Raw genomic sequence first — 26,693 nt, 5'->3', positions numbered from 1 at the left:
GTAGTAGTCACCTCAGCTAAGGTGCTTATTGGCCCTTCCTGCTACTCCCCTAAAACCCACCTAAATTTAGTATTTAGGTGGCTCCCCCCCAGCAGGAACTAGATCTGCGATGATCTAAGAAGGCCTCCTTGCAGACAAGACTGAAGACGACAACAGCCTTGATCTCGCCCACCAGTCCGTCTCCATCTTCGATGAACCTGCGACCTGTCTTGCAGCCATAGACCTTTGAAAATTCTTGGAGGACTGATGCCTTCGTAAAAGATTCCAATCACCCTTGGACAGCAGACCTGTCCAGAAGAAATCCACTCCAGAACAAATCCACTCCAAGGGCTCTGGCTCCAGCTGGAACTCTTGACTTCTGCCCACTCTGCACCCGGCCTGAGTCTCAGCTCACCTTCTCAGTGAAGTCTCTCGGCGATCCTGACAGCGAATCCAGCGTTTGCTGACCTCTCCTGACCTCCGCAACTGCGCCTGCAGTGTGAATCCGGAGGCTCCCCCTGACCGCGACCCACTCCAGTGAGAAGAGTCAGACCTCAAAAGGCATCCCTGCACCCGAAGCCCCTGGGATTTGGTAATCTTAACCAACAGTGCCCCTATGATCCCCTACATCTCTACCTACCTCTGCTGTCATTGGTGTTCCTTCTTCAATCTCCGATGCAACGCCTGCAGCCCAGCCTGTTGGTCAAAAGAAGAATCTCCGTTAAAAATGCATTGGCCGCCTGATGACATTGCACCCTGCGCCCGGCCACCCCTTTGCAGCTGGTGGCATAGGTGTGGTGCTGCCTTTTGGCCCCCCTGTGCTGGTCCTAATGGCCAAAGCTTGGCCCCTGCAACCGCTCTCTATACCTGCTAGCTGTGTGCTCCAAGCAACCCAGTCTCCATTGAAACACATTGGGCCAAACACAGATTTTTGACCTCCGCAATCTGCCACCCCTGCACTTTTCACTTTAAAAAGTGGCGCTGTGCAATTTGAGTTCTGCAGTGTTATCCTATTGAAGGAAGAACAAGTTCTGCATTCAAGATGGCCGTCGGACAGGAGCTCTAGGTAAGAGCTCCGGTGCTGGGGATCCAGTTTCTCTGGTCTTTATCCCCGTCAGCTCCGTGAGGCACCGTCTTGAGCAACGCGACGCAAAAGTAACTGGAATTACAAGTAACAGGTTTAATACAAGTAACTGGATCTCTTACCTGCGGATGAAAAGTTGCTGAGGACCCCCGACCCGACTGGAGACCAAGACCCGCAGGAGAAGTCGAGCCTCGCCCGCCTCCTCATCAGACCTTGGGCCGCTCCCCGTGGATGCCTGCTGTCTAGAGCCAGCTTTGGTCGACTGGTGTACCTTGCTGGACGTCGCTGAATCAGACCGTGACCTGGACCACTGATAGCGCCTAGAGTGAGACAGGCACATCGTCGCGGCGGTTGCTGTAGTGACCCCCGGAGTCCTGCTCGCGCTGGGAGCTAACACATCACGGACCATTTTACATGTAGCTGGACGTCGCTCAATTGGACCGGGACCTGACCACTGCTGGCGCCTGGAGGGCGACGGACACATCATCGAGGAGTGGCGCTGCCCGTCGGTGGCTGCTGCCTGGACCCTCGGTGTCCTGCGCGCGCTGGGAGCTGTGCACTGGAAGCTAGCACAGCACGGTCCGCTGTACCGTTGTACCATGTACCGTTGTACATCTGCAAACATCGGCTTCGACACCCACTCTGGATGACGACGGGTGCATTCTGAGTCTGCATGCGAGGGGAGCTGTAGCGGAGCCTGAGAGAGCACCGTCGCATACGCCAGACTGACTGGGTGGTGGTAGACCCGGTGTCTGACTCACGACGGGAGTGATCTCCCTGCCCTGCCTGGCAAACTGTTTGCCTGGCTGTTCGTCCCCTGCCTGCGGCCACCAGGACACCAGAGGAAGCTGACGCCTTGCTGTGGGGTGGATGGTCGTTCCCCCCCTCCCCCCCCTTTGTATCCAACACCCAGCTGTATCAGGAACAGACAGACCGACTGGTCTGCAAACGCTAGCAAAGATCGTCTTTGCCGAAGCGACAGCTAAAAAAAGGTATTTGCTTTGCCCCACGCGTTTTATTGGAAAAGTGCACATCTGCCCCACTCGTTTTGTTTTACAAAACCTCTGTTGCTCAAAATGGCGGGGGTCATAAACTGAGCACCTAATCCCCTCCTGTACCGCCTGAGCCCACGAGGCCCCTCAGCAGCCCCTCTTAAGATAACAAAAAACTGAGATAAGACTCCCCTTGGTATGCAAGTTCCTGCGCCGGCCGAATAGATTCTGAAACTACTCTCCCCTGCTCTGATATCAGTAACAACGAAAAGAGGACTAATGAGCCCTTTACTTGGCGGCCATATTTAGACTTCCCTCTCCTATTGGCGGCCATCATGGACTAGTCTTTCGGATTACTCTTGACTATCGGTTCCACAGACTCTACATAGCCCTGTACTCAAATCATTAAGCGATTAAGTGTTTGCCTTTTATTACTGTATTATACTATTATTTTACTACTGGTACTTTTACACTGTATGTAACCTACACCTATTTCACTTATTACTGCAGTTTCTATTTTATTTTATTATTACTGGCTTCCTACATTGTATGCATTGCTATCACATTACTATCGTATATTTTAGTGTTATATTTGTTATTGCTGCAATTTGTATGCACATTTATGGGATTCTGTAACTCATTAGTAGTTTAGCCCTATTTTAGCCTGTATTTTATATGCGGCAAGCTGCACATATCTCACCTCTATCCCCATCATTCACTGTCCGCTACCGTATTTATTTATTTGTTGGTTTTTTCGATGTAAGCTACGTCACGATATTGCACTGATTATTACTATCTCATTCAATTCGCTCTGTCATGTAAGCTGCACCCAGCCACTTTCTACGCCTAGACTACACTGCTGTTACCTCGTACATTCTAATATGTAACTTGGCTTCCACCTAATCGGTCCTACCTCTCATAGTTGGTTACACGGTGTAAGCCGACTGCTACCTCATATATAGGATACATTTGGTAAGATGCACCTACGCACTGTCTGTTCGGGGATCACACTGACTTCTACCTCTTATATCTCTGATCACTCACTAGTGTCTTCCTTGGCCCTGTAACTAGCAGCTGACAGTTTGTACCTTCGTCCTATTTCCTACACCTAACACCACAGCCTCTCTAAAATGGAGCTCAACGGCAAGCACACTTTTAGAATTAACTACCCCTCCACTCCTCTCTCCAAAAATGCCACTAAACGTTTTAAACACAACTTCTTGAGGTCGCACCCTGAAACGCCCTTTGCCGACACTTACTTCTCATCGGGCAATGGAGCCCTGAATACTGATATCTTCCACACCTCACGCAGAGCCCAATGGAGAAAAACTTTCCTATCCCTACTCAGTCTCCACCACCAGGAAAACAACTCATGGCCTAATTCTCGCCATCACACCTTCCCACCTCTTCCCTGGCAGGTCTACCATTACTATCTACAATAACGGGATTGTCCTAATCCAATCCACGGACAAGAACCTGGAATTACTAGACAACCTGTTCCCCAATTTCAAAGAGCACCTCTCCAAGCTGCGGACCCCCACCCAGAACTCCGCCAGCACTATCACCCCTGACGTCGCAGCCACCACCTACTACACCTCTACCCCCAGCACCCCAGTAAATGGCCCACCTGCTGTTAACGCTCCCCACTCCCCAAGGACAGTCACAAATATCTCCACCGCACATACTAGCAGCCCCTCTAACATGACCCTTCTTATCCCCACCCATACCCCCTCCATCCCTCTCCCCCTGGACAGAACATCCCCCACCCACAACACACCACCATCTGAACAAGCCACCGCCCAAAGTTTATCCACCCCCCCTCCCATCCCCCCCACGACAGACACCTCTCCCTCCCATCTCCCTCTCCACTCCCACCCACGAGTCTCTCACACCTGACACAACAACTCCCACACACAACACGCCTACATCTGCACACACCATCACTCGGAGTTTATCCACCCATCCCCCCCAATTCCCCCCCACGGCAGACACCTCTCCCTTCCTTGCTCCCTCCCCACTCCCACTCACAACTCTATCTCCCTCCCAACAAAAGATACAGAACATACCTCCTCCCTTACCTTAGCATCCCCCTCTCTCCCACCTCCTATTCTCAGCCCTCACTACCCTCCTGTCTCCCCCACTGTCTTCAGCCTTCACTCACTCTTCTACTCACCAGCACAGTCTCCCACTGAAGTCACTACCTATGCTTCCCACCCACCGCCTGCCTCACCTCCATCACCCACACCCCTCGCCCACAAACACGTCCACACCTTGAATACCATCCCACTCATTAGCACCGCGGAACCCCTCAACAACGCTAGTATACCCCCCCCCCCCCCGATACCCTGCCTGCTCTCCAGCTCACTACTCCACCACTCACCAACGGCTCTCTCCACCAACACCTTCCCCAATGACCCTCCTGACCTGACTTTATCCACCCTCCAACAAGTCAAAGAGGAAATCCTACAAATCAAAAAAGACGTCCACGCAATCAAAGACCTTCTCTCCTCACAGCCCAGTCTACCTCCCACCATCCCACTACCCTACAAACGACGCACCCTCCCTACATACCCTCGCCCCCGACGACACCAGTAATGGCCTACTATCCCCGTTCGCAATAATTCCCACCGCCCCCGTCGTGTTCTCAACCCCTTGTCGGACCGAGACCTATGCTCTCTCCTACGCTCTTATGGCCCAGGTCCGGTAAAAGACTTTTCCAACTCGCACATCCCCATACCCACAATTCTTACAAACCCTCTGAGGCTCCCAACACTCAACAACAGAGGCTCCGTCCCTAACAACCTCAGAAAAGTTCCCCTCACACTAGAAAGCTCGACCACCCTTCTCTCTCCCAAACTCAAATGCATCCTACTAAACTGCAGATCGGCCCAGAGACATTCCTCCGACATCGCGGATCTCGTCTCAGATAGGGAGCTGGACCTAGCCATTCTAACGGAAACGTGGCTCACTGAAGCCTCTACCCCGATTGACATACTAGTCCCCCCCAATTATCACATCATTAGGCTGGACAGGTCTCCTGGCAAGACGGGCGGGGGAATTGCATGCATTTTTAGGAGCAACCTCTCCGTTACTCAAGTCACCTCCCCCTCCCTTTCCTCCTGTGAACTCCTCTGCCTCGACATCACCAGTGAGGGCAAACAAGTCTGTGCTTTACATCTCATCTATCACCCGCCTGGTGACAATCTCATATTCACCCAACAATTCATGGACCTGATCACTTCCAATGCCGGTCGGCAGACCACTCAAGTCTACCTGGGTGACTTCAATCTCCACTGGAACGATCAGAAAGACACCGTGGTGAATAGTCTCAAAACTTTCCTCAATGCGCTTGACCTCACCCAACTATGCGATAAACCAACACACGACAAAGGCGCGATACTCGATCTCATCATTGCCAAAGAGAACGCTATTCAACTGGAGGCGATTCTACCCTGCGAGTGGTCAGATCACCACATTATCACCTTCTTTATCAACGAAAAAGTTAAACCTAACCCTACTCAACCAATCAAATCCAAAACATGGAAAAGGGATTTGAAGAATCTTAACCCCTCCACCCTACCTCCCCACATCGGCAACCTCCTACTTCCCCCTTCAGGTGCCTCAGATGTTCAATCACTGACTGACCACTACCTTGACTCTATGAATACAATAGTCCATGAAGTCGCCCCTCTGCAACTGAAGAGAGTCTCCACCAAAATTTCTAACCCCTGGTATGATGACAGACTCAATGACGAAAGGCGTAATATGCGAATGGCAGAGCGCACCTGGAGATCGGCCCCTTCAGCACTGCATCTCAAAAAGCTTAAGAACAAGAGAAATGCCTATTTTAGGAAAATAAAGCGCACAAAGTCGGACTTCTTCAGCCGCCAGTTGGACCAAGCGAAGAACAGGCCAAGAAAGCTGTTCGAGCTAATCAAGACCCAAACAAAGGCACAACCCACACAATCAAACAGCACAACAAATGACACCCCACACTGTGAAGCCTTCTCTGCTTTCTTTAAACTAAAGACTGACAACATAAGAAATGACCTCATCATGGATGTAAGTCGATACCCCAACCACACCAGAATGGCAGACACTCAACCTAAAAACAAGGCATCCTGGCAGTACTTCGATACCTATTCGGAAGAAACAATATTTTTTATTTATTTATTGGGACATTTGTAGAGCGCTGCGTTACGCACACCGGCGTAAACGCACAAACTGCTCTGCACCTTGAAGCCCTCTAATCACCTCACAGACCCTCTACCTGCTAATGCTGTAAAAGACTTTATCCCCTTGCTCCTCCCTCTCTGGACCAAGATCATCAACAGCTCTTTGCAACAAGGCCACATTCCAGACTCCCTTAAGGTGGGGCAAGTCACGCCTATACTCAAGAAACCTACAGCTGATTCGTCTGACCTAAACAACTATCGGCCCATCACCAATATCCCCACCCTGGCCAAACTGCTGGAGAAATGTGTCCAACTCCAACTAACAAAACACATTGATCAATTTGACCTCTTCAACCCTCATCAATCAGGCTTCAGAGCGAAACATAGCACTGAAACAGCTATGACACACATAATTGATGACGCCCTCCAAATTCTGGATCGCAATGAGTCCTGCCTCCTCATCCTTCTTGACCTCTCGTCTGCATTTGACACGGTCAAACATGAGAACTTGCTGGAGCTGCTAAGTACTAGAATGGGGCTATCGGGAACTGTTCTCAAGTGGTTTTCGTCCTTCCTTCACAACCGGTCTCAGAGGTTCAAGATCGACAATGTGCTATCTACACCTGTACCTGCAGATCTAGGTGTTCCACAAGGATCCACCCTCTCTCCTACACTGTTCAACCTCGTTATGGAACCGATCGCCACCTTGCTTCAAGCATCCAATGTTCAATTCCATATGTACGCCGATGACACACAACTCTATCTAAAGTTACAATCCCCGGAAGATATCAAACATCTGAATTCCACGCTTATTAACACCCAATCTTGGCTGGCCGATAATCACCTCAAACTAAATGCTCTGAAAACTGAGTTCCTACTCATCTCACCCCCGGCGAAAATCTCCACCACCCAAACCTGGCTCAACAACCTAACAGCACTCAATGTCCAACCTACCATCGTGGACTCGGCGAAATCCCTAGGCATCACACTCGACGCCAAGCTCAACATGCAGCAGCACGTCAGCAAAGCCACAAAAGCAGCTAATTTCCAAATTAACACGCTGAGGAAAATTAAACCCTTCCTCCCGGCCAAAGACTTCCAAACTGCTGTACAAGCTTTAGTCATCCCTCGAATAGACTACGGAATTGCGACCCTCAGCGGTCTCCCGCTATCCACAACAGCACCCTTAAGAGCCTCCCTGAACGCTGCCGCGAGACTCATTACTGGCTCTAGAAAGCATTCGCACATATCCCCAGACTTAAAGTCTCTAAAATGGCTACCTTTTGAAGCCAGAATACAGCTAAAAATTGCAGTTATGACACAAGCGGCCGTGCACCACAAGGCACCCAACTACCTCGCTCCAAAGCTGTCTATATCAGGAGGTTCGAGATCCAATAGGAGCACAAAAAATCTACTCCTGAAACCTCGTAGATTCCGGAAAGTGAAAACTTACAAGCGCTCCTTCTCAGGAATGGCACCCAGGATCTGGAATGCGCTCCCTCCTGAAACCAGGCTGATCTCCTCCACTGCACTCTTCAAGAAAGAGGTGAAAACCATCCTTCTGGCCAAGATCTCCTGATCGTTATAGATGTTGGTTCAGAGACTCTGCATGGCTTTGTATCACTGCTCACCCTATCCCCTGGCACTATACTCTACTTGTTGGGGGCACTACTACGCTACGCTCTTACTACCGACCAAGATATGATACATGTTGGTTTACTGATCCACCTGTACACCTCTGTAGTGGGATCAATGATTTGTGCTGTCCTATATTACTTCCTTACCTGATTGTATATGGATTGGTTTTATGTATGTTTTTATTATCCATGTTATGGACTATTATACTGTTCCCATTATCTCTGTTGACTCCTACTGCCCCTTCCCTGTCTGTGTGAAGCGCTCTGATATCTGTAAGGATCCTGTTCGCGCTATATAAAACTTTGAATATATATATATTCATGTGCAGTACATCAACGTATAGGACCAATCTCCAGCAGTTAAGGTGAATGGTGGGCATGGTCCAAAGCTGTATCAACAGTGCACCACCAGCGGCACGAGGACGGCTGAGTGCAAGATGCAAATTTGTGTCGGCAGCCCAATGCGTTTCAATGGGTATAGGTCTGTATAAAGAGGCTGGAGCTAGGAAGCCAGTCTGGCTGAACCAGCAAGTTGGGTCAGGCCTTGCGATGCTCTGGGATTGGGGGAGGGGGGTGGTTTGAGGCACCTTTTAGTTTTCTCCTCCAAGGCCCAGGGACGACTGGTGCAGCGGTGTCCTTAGGTGTCTGTTTTTTCCTTACCAGAGCTATCGTGGTTGAGGAGGTCTCCATGCAGAGGCTGCTGGCGACATCTAGGAGTCCTGGAAGGGTGAAACCAAGATGGACTCGAGTTCTGGAGGGCTGGGAGACCTTGGTGACAACGGTGGCCCACTTCAACTCAGGGGTGGGCTTTCAGAAACCTTTGAGCAAGGACACATGGGGCTGGTAGGTTTTCAAGGGGCACCTCTAAGGTGCCATCGGATTGCATGTTTTGGTAAATCCATCACTGGCATCAGTGTGGGTTTAACAATACGAGATGTTTGATACCAAGCATCCCGATTTTCAGTGAAGCCATCATGTAGCTGTTAAACTTGCTTTCACCAGTGTCCAGCCCATGTATCAAATGGCTTCCCTGGTCACTTGTAATGGCAGTAATAGAACTGACCAGCAATGGGGCAGATCTGCTCATGGAGGTATGCCCTCACATGTAATACTTAGCACCCGGCCTTAAATCTGTCTGGCCTGCTGTAGGGATGACTTACAAATATTACATGCAGTGTTAGGGGACATGGCACACGGATTTGTGACATGTCATGTTTTCACTTTTGTCTGCACCACAACCTGCAGTCTGCAGTGGCAGTCTTGAATGTGCTAGGTGAGGGGTCCCTTAGGGTGGTACATTCTTGCTGCACTCCTAAGGGACCTTCTTTACTACCGCCGGCTCAAGGTAACAGGGGTACCATCTACTAGGGACTTAGGGTGCTAATGGCTTTGCCAATAGGGGGAACAATTGTACAGTTTTAGAGAACGAACACTGGTACTGGGGGCCTGGTTGGCAGGAACCCAGTACACTTCAGTTAAAGGTGCATCAAATACCAGACGAAAAGTATATGTGAGGGGGTGGGCGTACTGCAACAAAATCCCAGTTTCCTACAAGGCTGCTTAATAAAAAACTTGTATTAATAATTTATAAAAAGAACATTTCCTTGAAGGTCTCGGGGATCGCACCCAAGGTACATGGATGATAATACTTTCCACCCATCCCTCTTCCCTCACAAGATACTTCTTCCTAATTGCCCGAGTGGTTTCAGCATAATGGGTCGAACGCATGCATCTGATATTCCAACAGTTTATTTTGTGCTGCGGGAGTGGTCACACCCAAAGAACTGTCTTGTGCAAAAGTTTGTCCGCATAAATGGATGTTCGAGGCATGAGAGCTGTAGATCATATGATTTAGCATAGATGGCCATCTGGTGTTGGGTCTGGATGTTTGCACTTATTTTTGTTCGAAGAAGTCTTTGCGGTCACGAGGTAGGTGACTGCTCCTTTCAGTGATAGTGCGCATGGGCATTGACTCCGTCCCCGGATTTTGGTTCTGCCATCTGGTTCGGATGTGTATTGCTGCGGTTCAGTATAGTTTTTGACCCCAAACGACGCGTAGTCCTCGACCGTACTGTCTTTCGCTGTTTCCCATTCAACGCGTATTGTGTACACTGTAAAAAACATCAATCGGGAACTCTTGAGGCGGGCCGTCTTGCCTACCTGTGCCAACCACACCAGCAGTCGATGGAACGGACTCTGTTCAAGCTGTGTCCCGGGTGTCGTACTATGTTTCCACGCACCGAATTGCATGAGGTCTGCAACCTGTGCTTATCCCCGTAACACTACGACAAATCCTGCGAAGCGTGTTGATCATTCAGACCGAAGAAGACCATCCGTGATTGTCCATCTCGCGCCACAAATGCAACGCAGCAGTGGCTCCGTACCGGGCATCTTTGGCGAAGACCTAGAACACCGTTCTGATGCAGAAGCCGATTAAGAACCGGTCTCCATGTCTGAAGCCAATTCCGACATGGAGGAAGACCTGAATGTCACTCAGGGTCAACGTACTGCGAGTACAGATCCCCATGTGCCCACTCAAACAAAGGATAAGGCTCTGGTATCATCATCGCCTTCGGGTCGACACAGAGAACACGTTTCAGATGCTCCACCCTCCAACCCAGCTGTGAAACATAAACACAAGTCTTCCAACTCTGGCTTGATCCAACCCCATTCCGGTGCTGAACCAACACCTACGGCACCGAAACATAAGGAGAGACATGTACTACTTCCCACGCCGTCTGCACCAAAAACACCTTTGACACAGAAAACCTCGGAGCCGAAACCCCCCCCCAAAACGAAAGATTTGGGATCAAAATTGTCCAAGCCTTAACCCTCGGAGCTGAAAAGCTCCACACCTAAAAGCTCGGAGCCAACACAGCCTAAACCGGCTAAAACAAAGCATTTGGATTCGAAACACTCGCCACCCAAAGACACTGAACCCAAATCTTCGATGCCGAAATCCACTCATAAAGGAAAAGATACTTCTTCCAAGGAACTGCCTTCCAAAGACACGCCTTTTGGATCCTAAACAAAAAAGACTTTGTATTGATCATGAAACTCAACACCACCTGGCTACTCTTCCTAACAAACGCAAGTTAGACCCTTCAGAAGATGCCCCTATACCTTTAAAGGAAAAAAGATATGGGTACTAACCCTTCTCCCCCTTGCATACCTCACTCTCCCCCCTCCTATTCCCAATTTACAGATTACACCATCAAATTCACCAACTCCAATTTCACCTCACCCACAGGATGATGATTCTGGGGATAGGAGAGGACGATCATGATACCCCACAAGATCTGGACATATCACATGACACTGATACCTGGGATGATTATAATAAGGATCCAGATCAACCTAATGACCCTGACCTGTATCCATTCAGACCTTCCCCACCTGATGACAACATTGTCTTTGTACAACTTATCAACAGGGCTGCCCAATATCACGAGGTGGAGTTACATACAGACCCTCTAGAAGAGGATTTCCTGTAGAAATATTCACACACGCAGAGGTTTAATAACACTTTGCCCATGTTAAAGGGCATGTTGAAACATACCGACTAGGTATTTAAAGATCCAATTAGAGCCAGTATACTGACACCTAGGGTGGATAAAAAATACATGCCCGCACCTACAGACCCTGTAGACATAAAATGTCAGTTGCCTTTAGATGCTCTTGTTGTATCGAACGCCCGCAAAAGAGCTAACTCTCAAACTACAGGTGACGCCCCTCCTCCTGATAAGAAGTCTAAACTTATTGATTCCTCTGGCAGAGTAGCTTCACAGGCTGCTAATTATTGGCGTATTGCCAATGCTCAGGCTCTGTTAGCACGCTACGACAGGGCCCTTTATGATTAGTTGGAAAAACTCATGCAACATTTGTCAGAGGAGTATAAAACTTAAGCTAACTACCTCATTCAGGAAGGGAAGATAATCGCCAACACTTGCAAAAATGCGCCCTAGAAGCAGCGGACACAGCTTTTAGTGCTATTAACACTAGCATACTGTTGCCGAGACACACTTGGCTTCGAATCTCTGAATTCAAGCAGGAGGTACAATCCTCCATACTTAATCAGCCCTTTGATAAAGAGTATCTTTTCGGGCCAACAGTAGATACTTCATTAGAAAAAATTAAGAAAGACACAGAAACAGAAAAATCCATGGGAGCCCTACAAATACCTTCTAGCAGGGGTTCCTTATGTCGCTCCTTTTACAGGGGTGGCTTAAAAAAACTGTTGTCAGAAAATCCCTCCCCCCTCCTTGTAGAAGAGTAGGGTCTGCTTCCTATGGTCACTCCGCCTTTTGCTTTTGCTTCACTGGTTTTCGACTTAGATGTGGCTGTGGGCCTGCTAATCAGACCCACAGCCCAGATGCACTCTCTCTAAATTCACACCATGCACTCTAGGTACATCCACAATTGGTCCACCTTGTCAGCCCCTGTAGAAGTGTACCCTAGGTACTCCGGGCATAGGTGTAACCAAGGCCTACCAGGGGCTTCAGCATGTATTATGCCACCCCTGGCTGGCCACTCAAACTGACACAACTGGCTGATCACTCACCTGGGGCAAGGTCGTGTAATCACCCCTTGCTTAGGTATAGTATTCCTATAACTACCCTTATATATAGACACACAGTAACCTATAAGTCACTCCTATGGCAGGCCTTAACAATCCTGGAGGGAGAGTGCTAGGTTATGCGTGAGATGGTGCTCTAGCATGAGCTGAGCCCGTCTGCAGCTTGCCGAACCATGTCCTTACAGCTGTTCTATGATATCGCCATACCATATACTCTTAAGTGCATTATAATCCTCGCGGTTGAATGATAACTTTGGTTTGGCTTTATCTAAACATGTCGTGTAAGGTGTCATACGCTTTGGAATACTACCCCCTTGCCAATTCTGGCGACGGGGGTAGCATTCCACCCTTCTAGTGGGAGAAGACATGTTGGTTCGAGGCATGTGGGCTGCTGAATTCATATCTATTGCATAGATCGCTGCCTAGTGTTGGGTCCGGATGATTGCACATTGTTGTCCTGGAAGAGTCTTCGAAGTATCCCGAGATAGCTGGCTCCTCCCCTGGACTACAGTGCGCATGGGCATCGACTCCATCCCCAGATTGTTTTTTTCCGCCATTGGGTTCGGATGCATATTTGTTCCCTCAAGTTCGGAATATATATATAAAACTTTCTTTTTGGCCAAAAGGCCTTTAGTATATCGTCGGTATTGTCTTGCGATCGGTGCCCGAGTCTGTTTCAACTCAGTTCCCGAGTCGAACATCCAGAGGAGTCGCGTGACTTCTCGGCGCTGAAGGCCCAGTCGACGCCAGAGGCTTATCGACGACACATCATGGAACGGAGCCCGTTCAAGAGGTGCCCCGTATGTAATTGGGAATATCCTCATATCGACGTCCACCCTGTGTGCAACAAGTGCCTGTCGCCGGATCACGATGAAGCAAGCTGTATGGCTTGTTCTCGTTTCCGATCCAAGAAGACGATTCGACTTCGGCGCGCAGCGCGCCAGGAGGCCCAGCAGACTGCACCTGACCCGGTGAACATTTTCGATACCGAAGAGGATGAGGGAGTCGAGCAGGAAGTTCGAGAGTCTGATCCTGCATCGGAGAACGACTCCAACTACGACGCAGATGTCGAGATGGTCGATATTACTAACATCGTCGACGAGGTAGGAGACGACGATGTGGTCTTTGGGGCCGGAGAAGATAGCTCAGGCGAGGAGCTAGGCCCAACCGTCGATACGGGGGCCGAAAGACTTAAGGCTCTGGTCGAGGGATCGCCACATGGCCTTACCCAAGATCTTATAATGGGTTCCACAGCCTCGCCTCAAGGCCCGGCTTCGGACACTTCTAAGGAGCCACAAGTTGCGAAATCGAAACCGAAAGAGAAAGCATCGGTGTCTACGGAATCGAAAGCACTGGAGGCGGCATCGAAACCGAAAGTGCATATTGCATTGGTCGGCTCGAAGTCCTCGGAACTATCGGCGCCGAAAAAGCTTAAAGGTGTCATCGACCCGGTGAGGTCGCTAACGGCTGTCGACCCAAAGACTGTAACAAACAAAAAACAGGTCAAGGACGTCGACCTGAGAAAATCGGCGCCGAAAAGCATCGACACAGACAAAGGACTCGGACCGCAGAAGGTTCTCGATCCTACACGTCGGGACGGACAAGCCAAAAGCGCTACAACCCTCGAGTCCACGCCTGGCGTTGAATCGAAGGAACCTGTCAAGTCGACGTAGCCGTCCGCCTCCTTCTCGAAGCAGGTGTCGGAGTCGTTGAAGCGAATTAAGGAGAAGACTTCCACTGTCGGTCCGAAGGATACTTCTCCATCGACGCCGGCTGCTAAACCTCAAAAGTCGGTGGCGCACATCCAGTTCACGCTGCCGCCGAAAGTGGTGCCTAAGGCCTTCGCCCCTAAGACGACCGTCGAAGGGTCTAAGCAGGCGTCAGCGGGACAGAAGACCGGGCCTGGGTTAGTGGTCGCAAAGCATCGACAACCCCCGCTTCAAGAGCAGCCGGAACAGTTTATTGACGCCGACACTGGTAAACTTTCAATTTACAAACGAAAGATCACCCCGGAACAGCCTATGGAGTCCTATAAAATCCCATTAAAAAAGGATTCCACTACTTCACCCGTTCTTGTCGAACCGATATCTCTACGTGGCCAAGACACTGCTCGTATCTCGCCCACTTATTCAGATGGGGAGACAGGGGGAGGTGACGATGAGGAGTACAACTACCCTATAGACACTGATCCTGAAGATCACAATGAACCCTGGGCAGACGCTGCTGACCCAGGAGATCCACACACTGCCCCAGACAGTCAGGTGTATGCTGTAAAAACCTCGCCTACTGAAGACTCGGCGGCATTTAATGCGCTTATTGAACGGGCAGCCAAAAATCATGATGTCCAGCTCCATGCTGACCCGATTGAAGTGGATTTTCTGTTTGACACATTTTCCACCTCTGAAAAAACTGTCAAGACTCTTCCAATGCTAAAGGGTGTCTTAAAACATGCTGGTGACATCTTCAAGGAGGCCACAAGGGCCAGGGTGTTAACCCCAGAATTGAGAAGAAGTACAAACCGGCGCCTGGGGACCCTACATACATCAAGGGCCAGTTGCCGTTGGACTCTCTAGTTGTTTCCAATGCCCGGAAGAGGGCAAATTCACAAACAACGGGTGATGCTCCTCCCCCTGACAAAGAATCGAAAGTGCTAGAAGCATCAGGGAAAAGGGTAGCAGCTCAAGCGGCCAATGTCTGGTGCATTTCAAACACTCGGGCGCTCTTAGCCACATATGACAGGGCCCATTACGACACACTTGAGACCCTGTTACAACACTTGCCAGATGAATATAAGGAAGCAGCAGAGATGCTCATACAGGAAGGGAAGCTTATTTCCAATGCTTCTATCAAGTGTGCATTGGACGCAGCGGACACCGCTGCCAGAGCCATTAATACAAGTGTGATGTTACGGCGACATGCCTGGCTGAGAATCTCCGGGTTCAAGCCAGAGATACAAACCACCATACTAAATCAGCCTGTAAACCCTGATCACTTATTTGGACCTGAGGTGGACACCACCTTAGAAAAAATCAAAAAGACACTGAAACTGCGAAATCTATGGGAGCTCTCCAGTCGCAGCAGTTCAGGGGTGGTTCTTTTCGTCGCTCACACAATAGAGGAGTTTCCAGAGGCCAGCTGTCCCAGCAAACACAGTACAATAAAGGTGGCGTGCAAAGCACATACACCAAAAAAGTAGAGGTGGATATCGTGGGAAATGCGCCATGGGCAGAGGTCGTGGAAACAACAGCTCCCGATCCTCCGCCGCTACCAAACAGTGACGCCTTGTCACTGCCCCCCGACCATACAACACCGGTCGGGGGGAGACTCCAACAGTTCCTGCCGGTCTGGAAGTCCATCACCACAGACGGGTGGGTCACAAAGCTTATCCAGTACGGTTATTGTCTGGAGTTAATATCCACTCCACCCAACATACCCTCAAGACACGGTCCTATGTCCACCGAGCATTTGCACTTCTTGCAGCAGGAGGTACTCGTCATGCTGCAAAAAGGGGCAATCAAGCTCGTGCCTATGGAGGAAAGGGGCACAGGAGTGTAATCACTGTACTTCTTGATACCAAAAAAGGACGGGTCCCTCAGACCCATACTGGACCTAAGACCCCTAAACCAGTACATTCTATCGGAACACTTTCACATGCTAACATTGCAGCAGGTTCTGCCGTTGCTCAGTCAGGGAGATTTCCTCGCAACATTAGATCTGAAGGATGCATACTTTCATATTCCGCTACACCTGTCACACAAAAAATACCTCCGGTTCACCATTCAGGATCAACATTACCAGTTCAAAGTCCTCCCTTTCGGAGTGACAACAGCACCCAGGGTGTTTACGAAATGCCTGGCGACAGTGGCTGCACACCTACAGAGACCAAACATTCACGTATACCCTTATCTGGACGACTGGCTTATCCAAGCAAAGTCGGCCCAGCAGTGTGCCGCACACATGTCCCACACCATTCACCTTCTTCACGATCTGGGATTCTCACTGAATTACCCAAAGTCCCACCTTCAGACCTCCCACATACGGCAGTATCTGAGCGTGACAATAGACACTCTGGCAGCCAAAGCACAGCCAAATTCAGTGAGGATCACAGCATTCAATTGCTACTACAAAAATTCAGACCGCAACACTCGCTTCCGGCAAAAGTGTTCATGCAGTTGATGGGCATGATGGCCTCCTGCATCTTCATAGTCCCGCATGCGAGACTACATATGCGTCCGCTTCAGGAGTGCTTAGCACGTCAGTGGAATCAGGCTCACGGACATTTAAAAGACCTAGTGTTGGTGACCGGTCGTGCATACAACTCTCTGCATTGGTGGAATCCACAAAACCTTTGCAAGGGCCGACCGTTCCAGGAGCCTGTGCCACAGATTATTCTGACAACGGACGCATCGCTCCAGGGATGGGGAGTTCACGTACTCCACTACACAGTGCAGGGACTATGGACGACGCAGCAAAAGAAGATGCACATCAACCTCCTAGAACTGATGGCTATCTTCATGGCGATGAAAGCATTCAAAGTACATCTGTGCAACAAGGTCGTGTTGATCCGGACGGACAACATGACGGCCATGTACTACATTCAGAAGCAGGGAGGTACACCCTCTCCACAGTTGTCTCATCTGGCTCAGAGCATGTGGAAGTGGGCCATTCAAAGGAACATCTTCCTCATGGCGGAACACCTCCCGGGCAAGGACAATCAGATGGCGGACCTGCTCAGCAGGTACAGCCACCAAATGCACGAGTGGGAGATGCATCCATCAGTTCTCCACCCGTACTTTCAGCAGTGGGGTCATCCAGAGATAGACCTCCAAAGGAAAACACCAAATGCCAAAGCTTTGCCGCCAGGTTTCCACACCTACAGTCGCAGGGCAATGCGATATGGATGAACTGGTCCGGCATATTTGCATACGCTTTTCCCCCAGCACCTCTAATACCGCTGGTGGCACGCAAGCTGAAGCAACACTCGATGACACTCATCCTGGTTGCTCCAACGTGGGCACGCCAACCATGGTACACCACGTTTCTAGAACTATCCGTGGTACCGCATCAAAGGCTGCACCTCACACCCAGGCTTTTGACGCAGAGCCATGGCGACATTCCGCATCCAGATCCGCGACAGCTCAACCTGGCGATCTGGCTCCTGAGGTCTTAGAATTTGGCTACCTCAACTTGCCTCCCGAATGTATAAATATCATAAAAGAGGCAAGGAAGCCCACCACCAGAGCATGTTATGCGGCACAATGGAAGCGGTTTGTCATTTATTGCGCAGACCACAACATCAACCCGCTAGACGCATCTACTCACAACATAATTTGTTATCTGTTACATCTATACAAATGCAATCTAGCCTATGCTTCCATTCTTATACACTTGTCCGCAATAGCAGCTTATCTACAAAACAGGCAGCATCTCTCACTCTTCAGGGTGCCTGCCATTAAGGCTTTTCTGGAGGGACTCAAACGAGTTATTCCTCCCCGGACTCCACCAGCTCCTGAATGGAACCTTAATGTGGTCCTCACCAGGCTGATGGGTCCACCCTTTGAGCCTCTGCACTCATGCAAGATTCAGTTCCTAACGTGGAAGGTGGCTTTTCTAATAGCGATAACATCGCTGCGACGCGTTAGTGAACTCTAGGCACTAACTATCCAAGAGCCATTCATACAGATTCACTCCAACAGGGTGGTGCTTCGCACCAACCCTAAGTTTCTTCCTAAAGTGGTTTCACAGTTCCATATCAATCAAACTATAGAACTGCCTGTGTTCTTCCAAAATCCTGAGTCAGTGGCGGAGAGAATGCTCCACACACTAGACGTCAAGAGAGCTCTAATGTACTACATAGATAGGACCAAAGATTTTCGGAAAACAAAACAAATGTTTGTTGCCTTTTCGCCACAGCACAAGGGCAACCCCATTTCCAAAGCAGGTATAGCCAGGTGGATCGTTAAGTGCATTCAGATTTGCTATCAAAAAGCCAAGCGCACATTAACGGTTCCTCCAAGGGCCCACTCCACGCGAAAGTTGGGGGCCTCCATGGATTCTTGGAAATATTCCTTTAGAAGACATATGTAGAGCAGCCACATGGTCTACCACACACACATTTACTAAACACTACTGTGTAGATGTGCACTCCAAACAGCAGGCAGCTGTAGGGCAGGCTGTTCTAAAAACACTTTTTCAAACTGCTGCAGCTGGCACAGGCGGCCGCCAATAATGGAGGCACTGCTATGTATTCTATGCAATAGATATGTATACAGCAGCCCACATGCCTCGAACCGAATATGCTACTTACCAGTATGCATCTGTTCTTAGCATGTAGGGCTGCTGACATTCATATCGCCCACCCTCCTCCCAGGCGCCTGTAGCGGCTGCAGCGCTTGCATTTACATCTTAGCATGGTCATCACTCACAGCGTTACACTCCATCTTTGCCACAATGGCTAAAAACAACCTGGGGATGGAGTCGATGCCCATGCGCACTGTAGTCCAGGGGAGGAGCCACCTATCTCGTGATACTTAGACTCTTCCAGGACAATGTGCAATCATCCGGACCCAACACTAGGCGGCGATCTATGCAATAGATATGAATGTCAGCAGCCCTACATGCCAAGAACAGGTGCATACTGGTAAGTAGCATATTCATTGCGGACTACCCCGGTTAAAGTTAACCAGAGCCCCAGTGTCACAAAATGGACGCTGCTGCCACAGACACAAGTCTGACCTCCTGCTGCTGGGAGTCCTTCCAATCACGGAGGTTTGGACAATAGGTTTCCTGCCTGGAGAGGTGCGAGCACCACCCCAGACAGGACTTTGTGTATTGGGACAGGGAGGGCTGAATACAATGAGACACTGCCCGGGGCACACTAGGTGCTCCATGCATACTCCACTTCAAAACGGTTGCTGGGGCACTCCAGCCCCAGCTCTGGCGCGAAGCTGGACAAAGGAAAGGGAGTGTAACCACCCCCCTTCCTGGTCCCACCCATAGGAGGGCCCTGGTGAGTAAACCAGCCCCCTTTAGTTGTATAAATGTAGGAGCTGACCCAGGAGACTTTAGATTAATCCTGATATCGACTTGAAACGAAACTCTGGACCCTTCGACTTTCACTCGAGCTGAAGACTGAAGAATCAATCTCGTGGCCAAGGAGTGACCATCCTGGGCAACCAGGCACCATCCAGCAACTCGACGGCTTGCTTTGTCCCCGTTCCCGCTGGAACCCGAGCACAGAGCCTGACAAGACCTCTACTACTCCCGGACCTTTCTGGCCCCACTGCACGACTTCAGCACAGCTGAGACCCGTGGAACCAGGCAACTTGGAAAGTCTTCAACTTGCTTAAAGCGCAGCTCCTGAGGCATCCTCGAAGCTGTGCACTGGGGACTGAGACACCCCGACACCGAGCTCCACCTGCACCGAAGACCAGCCCTCCACACTCCACGAGATCTGCGTTTGTGTTCTGCTCGACGCGTTGTCCCGGTTGCTGGCCAGTTGGCTAGTAGCCCTGTGACGACGATCCTTTGAAAATCCATCGCTGGTCTGGTTGCTCCAGACTGGCACTTGCTTCCCTGAAAAGTTGAAGTACCTCAGTCCCTCCTGATCTGCACCAGAAGCTCTTTGTGTATCCTGTGTGGGTTGCTTTGGCTTAGGCTTGTTGGCTCCGATCTTGAAGTCGACCCCTCCATCTGCGAGAACCTTCGTGGGACAGCTCCTCTCCAGCACCTGGTCGTCCTCGACGCCTCCTGGTCCGCGTGGCTGAAACGACAAGCTTCACGACAGCACCTGATTGCTCGACGACAACGTCTGGTTCCTTCCTGGTTCCACCCGGTCACTGGCTAGTGACCTAGACTCTGTCCCCTCTGCTTTCAGGTCTCCTTCATCTTCGATCCACCCTTGGATCCACCCGGACATCTTCCTCCTGGTCGCCTGCAGCATCTTCTTCCAAGGCTCCATAGGAATCAACGAGAAAACCGACACACTTTGACACCTCACCCACGGGCTGCGGGTGCATAGGTAACGCGAGTACTTCGGTGCTCCTGTAGGGATTGACTATCCTAGTGTCTAGTTTTGTTAGTTGTGTAATCCTAGTTAGACCGTAAGTGTCCTAAATCTTCAATTACTTACTTTTTAAGTTCCCATTGACTTTCTATTGACTCTTGCGTGAGTGTACTGACACTGCACGCGCCGCCTGTGGGCCTCCTACTCCTAACCTAAGGGTCAGATAGTGTAGCCAGAGCGATTCTCTAGGCCCTAGGCCTTTCCTTTTCCCGAGTCATGGTTCTTATACCACTTACTTAGTATATGGTTTTACGCGCCCCTAAGGCCTAACTGTAAATTGTGCTATTTAAAGTGTTTCTAAGAGTAACTAGTTATGTGCTTTTGCCTCTGACCTCATAAAGAGTTCAGAGGAGTGTGTTAGTAAATAAATACATATATATTTGATATATATCCTGTGTGGTGTCCTTTCATTTGGTATTCAAGGGGTTACATATGGTAAAACAGCTGACTTTACACGCCCTCAAGAGTCTTTTAGACTAAGACTGTTCTGTCCACGCTACCACTAGGATAGCCGGTTTATATGGTTGACTTACAACCATCACCATAAGGGTTGTTTGGACTGGTGCAAGGTGTTGACTAGAATAGTGAACATCATATACCAGCCAACTTCTCACACTTCTTACAAAGGGAATGACCAATCTAACTCCCCCCAGAGGCTATTTTAAAGGAGGCTACATCGGTAATAATAACAAGGGAAGAGGCCGAGGTAACTCCACCCACACTTCCACTGCCAATAAACAGTTACTTCTCTCCACTACCCCCGATCATTCCACTCCTGTCGGGGGAAGTCTCTCACAGTTCCTACCTGTCTGGAATTCAATCACCTCAGACAAGTGGGTAATGCAAATTTTCCAATATGGTTGTTGCCTGGAACTCACCATCACTCCACCAACAATCCTTCCGAGAGAGCGTGCAATGTCACCAGAACATCTCACCCGGGTAAATCAAGAGGTCCTTTCTCTGTTAGACAAAAATGCAATAGAACCGGTCCCATTACGTCCTCAAGGAACGGGAGTGTACTCCCTATACTTTTTGATTAAAAAAAAAAAAGACTGCTCCCTCAGGCCCATACTGGACCTCAGACAGCTAAACCTCTACATTCAATCAGGCCACTTCCACATGATCACCCTTCAGCAGGTGCTCCCATTGCTTCAGCAAGACGACTTTCTTTCCACTCTAGATTTAAAGGACGCCTACTTCCATATTCCCATTTGCCCAGCTCACAGGAAATATCTCAGATTTGTGGTGGACTGACAACATTACCAATTCAAAGTCCTCATTTGGGGTAACTACAGCACCAAGCGTCTTCACCAAGTGTATAGCAGTGGTCGAAGCTAATTTAAGAAGACAACACATTCACGTCTTCCCTTACTTAGACGACTGGCTAATAAAACCCAAGTCGCAACACAGCTGCATACACCACACTCCCAAAACAGTTCAGCTGCTTCACGTTTTGGGATTCACTGTAAACCTCACCAAGTCTCATCTTCAACCCTCCAAAACGTAAGCGTACCTTAGAGCCACAATAGACACTTGCAAAGCTCTAGCGTCCCCCCAACCCAGTCAGAATAAGCAACATTCAAACCCTAATATCACAATTTCAACTGCAGCACTTGCGCCCATCCCGAATGTTTATACAGTCGATCGGAATTATAGTCTTGCATTCTATTTGTTCCTTACGCAAGACTCAAAATGCGTCCCCTAAAGGAATGCTTAGCATGTCAGTGTAACCAGGCTCAATGTCAGTTAACCGATCTGGTTTTGGTGGACGGCCGCACTCCTTGATCTGCAGTGGTGGAACACACAAAACCTTTCCAAAGGGTGGCCATTCAACGACCCAGTTCCACAGATAGTGCTCACAGCAGACACATCCCTCACTGGTTGGGGAGCTCATCTTTAAAGACATTCAGGGCATGTAGACTCTACAACAAAAACAGCTCCACATGAACCATCTGGAACTGATATCAGTCTTTCTAGCATTGAAAGCTTTTCAGATAAATCTAGTCAGCAAAGCTGCCCTAGTGCGTACAGACAACATGACAGCAATGTACTACATACAAAAACAGGGGGTGGGGACACACAATCTTTACAGCTTTCACACCTAGCTCAAAAAATATATCTCCCAGGAGTAAACAATCAAATTGCAGATCTGCTCAGTCGTCAAAAACAGATCCACGAATGGGAACTACACCCTCAAGTTCTTCCATTTTTTTCAAATGTTGGGCTACCCAAAGATAGATCTATTTGCCACACACCTCAACGCAAAATGCCCAAACTTTGCTTCCAGTTATCCATACCTATTGTCCAAAGGCAATGCGCTATAGATCAATTGGTCCAGGATATTTGCTTACGCTTTTCCACCTCTACCGCTAATTCCATTAGTGGTTCAGAAGATCAAGCAACATTCCCTCACAATGATCCTGGTTGCTCCCACATGGGCCCGACAACCCTGGTTCACAACCCTGTTGGAACTATCAGTAGTTCCTCATCAAAAACTACATCTCTTCCCCCAAGCTTCTCACTCAGAGCCATGAAGAGATAAGGCATCCAGATTCCAGTCAACTCAACCATGCGATCTGGCACCTGAAATTAGAGTTTGGCTACCTTAATCCCTCGCCAGACTGCATGTAGCCGCCCTACCACAAGAGCATGTTATGCAGCAAAATGGAAACAATTTGTAATTTGTTGTAATTCAATCCATCCGCTTGATGCTTCAATTCAAAACATAATTTGCCATCTGTTACAACTACAGTGGGCTAACTTGGCATATACATCAATAAGACTACATCTTGCTGCAATAGCGACTTACCTACAAAACAGACATTTGTCCTTGTTTCGTGTACCCGCTATCAAAGCCTTTATGGAAGGACTCAAGAGAATCATTCCTCCTAGATTTCCACCTTCTCCTGTGTGGAATCTTAATAGAGTCCTTACAAGACTCATGGGCCCACCAATTGAGCTATTGCACACATTTGAACTACAATTTCTAACTTGGAAGGTAGCCTTCCTCATAGCCATCACATCTCTTAGGAGAGTTGGTGAGCTCCAGGCACTAACCATACAAGAACCATTTTTACAAATTCACCAAAATAAAGTGGTTCTCTGAACTAACCTCAAATTTTTACCCAAAGTCGTTTCAGCCTTTCAACTCAACCAGTCTGAGCTACCAGTGTTTTTTCCTCAACCAGATTCAGTGTCAGAACGTGCTCTTCACACATTAGATGTTAAGAGGGCATTACTTTATTACATTGAAAGAACTAAATCTTTTAGGAAACCAAACAACTTTGTTGCTTTTTAACCACCCTTAAAGGCAATCTTATATCAAAAGCAGATATTGCACGGTGGATAGTTAAGTTCATACAAATATGCTACATTAAAGCTAAACGCAAGTTAACAATTCCCCCTAGAGCACACTCCACGCAAATTAGGGGCTTCCATGGCATTCTTGGGAAACATACCCGTAGTTGATATTGGCAAGGCTGCAACATGGTTCACACCACACACATTCACATAACACTATTGTGTAGATGTGTTAGCGAGTCAACAAGCTAGTGTGGGCCAGGCTGCTTTAACCCCTTCCAGGCTGATGACTAGCTCAGCTCGTCATGAGCGTAACCTGCCGTACGCTCATGACGAGCTGAGCTCGTCATGTAACGCGGTAATTTTAAAATTGCCGCGCACAGCGGGAAAAGCCGCTGCATCGATGCGGTTAAGAACACTATTTCAGACCACTGCAACAGATAGAGGTTACTCACCTCTTGGGAGTAACTGCTGTTTAGTCTATGCTAAACATATGATCTACAGCTCCTGCCTCGAACGGAAAATGCTACTTACCCAGTATGCATCTGTTCTTGGCATATAGAGCTGTAGAGCCATATGCGGCCCCCACCTCCCCGGGTACCATTATCTGTTGCAGTATTATCTTACTTAGATACACTATACATAGACATCTCTTTCTACTCTTACTAACTCCATCACCCCCCTTAAGGCAAAACAATCTGGGGACGGAGTCGATGCTCATGTGCACGATCACCGGAAGGAGGAGTCACCTACCTCGTGACTGTAAAGACTTCTGTAAAAATAAAGTACAAACACCCGGACCCAACACCAGATAGCAATCTATGCTAAAGCATATGGTTCTACGGTTAAGTAGCATTTTCCTTATCCCAATTTAGTGGTATAAGCTTAAACTGGGTTGTTCAAATTAAATGTGTTCTGTACTAAAAGTGAGGCTGTGTACGTTTTCTGAAAGGTTTGCAATCGTTTCTTTAATGCTGCTTTCAAAGTATTATGGTAGTGTTAATTTCAACTACAGATGGTTAATGTAGTCCAAAACCTGAGCCAAACAAGCCTTTACTAAATTAGTCAGATTTTGCAAGTAAAGCCAATCTGCAAAATGTCGGCAATTGTTTTAAATAGGTCTTCTAGTCCAGAAGATAACACAATCAGTTTGCCTCTCCTTTTGAAATGTATTTTTGTACTTCCCAGGAAAATTTAGATTTGAGCAAATAAGTGGATATCAGACCTAGAATAGCCTTCTTACTACATTAACCCCTTCAGTGCTGATGACAAAGCCACCTCGTCATGGGCGTTACCTGCGCTACGCGGAGGACGAGCTGGCTTTGTCATAAACAAGCCATTTTTTTTTCTCAGCGCACAGCGGGAAAACGAGGTAGGGGTTAAGCAGAGCTAGCTAGACAAGAAGAGTATTGTGGATTCACAGAATATATTTACAAATTTTCATTGCTGCACTACTAAATATATCTTCCACTTGGATTAGTAAGTTGAAGCCCTAAAAAACTGATCACCCACTTTGAATTTCATAACACATGAGACTGGGTCTGTAGGTTTTAATGCAGGCCTTTTTGGAAGTGGAACTGCATGTCGATTTAGAAAACGTCATCTTTCAAGTTGCTCGTTGAGAGAGTAGTTTGAATGTGCATGCAGTCTTGGCGTCCGTTGCAGTGGGTCCCTGTGCCTTTCTCCTAAAAAAGAATCTCTTCTCCCATAAGAATAGGAACATTTTCGTGTTCAAATTTTGAAGCATCACAAGCTTTGATGGGGCTGGCATAGACCTACCGAGAGAACTGGCAATCATCTGATTTCCAGTTATGCCGGTTTGAGTGTATAATGCAATTGATTTGTTAGACGTACATGACCTTAGGTTACAGTGCCTCTGCCATTTTTGGAAAATGTGAATTCATGATTATGTAGCAGCCTCTCATTCAGATATTTATATTTAAGTAGAGGGATTATTCATTGTGTTTGTTGCATTTTAAAGCGGGTGCTTCAGAGAGGTATTGAACAGTTTTTTAAAATTTTATTTTTTGAATCGGAACAGTCGGTGGCCCCTGGTTTGGAATACTGATCACTATTTGCCCCCTTGTGTGTGTCAGATTGAGTATGGCCTTTACTGTTCTCCCTTTTTAATGGTGATGTCACTTGAAGGAGGGCAATTAAAAATCCTGAGAATCTTTAATATACAGAGAAAATGTATTTTGTTCTGCAGGTTTGGTGGATGAACAACAGAAGGTTCGTACAATCAGCGCTTTGGCTATTGCAGCTTTGGCTGAGGCAGCTACTCCTTATGGAATTGAATCGTTTGACTCTGTTCTCAAGCCCCTGTGGAAGGGTATCCGTCAGCACAGAGGAAAGGTAATTTGACAAAATGGCTGCCTACACCAGTGCTTCCTAAACATTTTATAACCACAGCCCACGTTTAAGAACAACAAACTTTCACAAGCAACTTAGCTTTAATAGACATACGGCAGGCAATTATTGTATTGTAACTAAAGCATTATGTGGCAGCACACATCTATTGAAATGGCCACTACATTTGCACAGATATACAGTTTTACCGACAAAACTATATTGCACACAATGATACTGTGTGGACATCGGGTTTCGGTGAATATTTATCATGTGTGCAACACAGAGTAAAGTGTTTTGATCCTGTTAAAATCACACTTCAGAATTGCAAAATGTTTATGCTTTCCTAACTGCTTAATAAATATACAGCATATTTGCATTTTGTTCTGTTACGGAAAATTGCTTGATACAGCCATTCCTTTCACACGTGCATTACCCCAGCAAGACTATTGCATTATTCACTTTACTTCCCTGGACTTCAAAGTGAGAGGGGCTTATAAGCAACAATATCTATGTTAAAAAATACATAAAGACAT

General features: G+C 48.3%; 1 protein-coding gene across 2 annotated transcripts in view; it reads left to right on the top strand.

Annotated features, from left to right (window-relative positions):
• SF3B1 (splicing factor 3b subunit 1) overlaps positions 1–26,693 on the top strand; it is a 316,805-nt gene that overhangs the window by 74,241 nt on the left and 215,871 nt on the right. For both annotated transcript variants that reach the window (XM_078680435.1, XM_078680436.1), the window contains exon 15: positions 26,018–26,163. In XM_078680435.1, coding sequence (XP_078536561.1) covers positions 26,018–26,163 — 146 coding nt within the window. The remainder of the gene's footprint in view (positions 1–26,017; positions 26,164–26,693) is intronic.

This window comes from Lissotriton helveticus, chromosome 3_1 (genome assembly GCF_964261635.1).
Source record: "Lissotriton helveticus chromosome 3_1, aLisHel1.1, whole genome shotgun sequence".
NCBI classification, from domain to species: Eukaryota; Metazoa; Chordata; class Amphibia; order Caudata; family Salamandridae; genus Lissotriton; species Lissotriton helveticus.
Note: the sequence above shows the minus strand (reverse complement) of the source record. Positions and strands in the feature narration are given on the sequence as shown.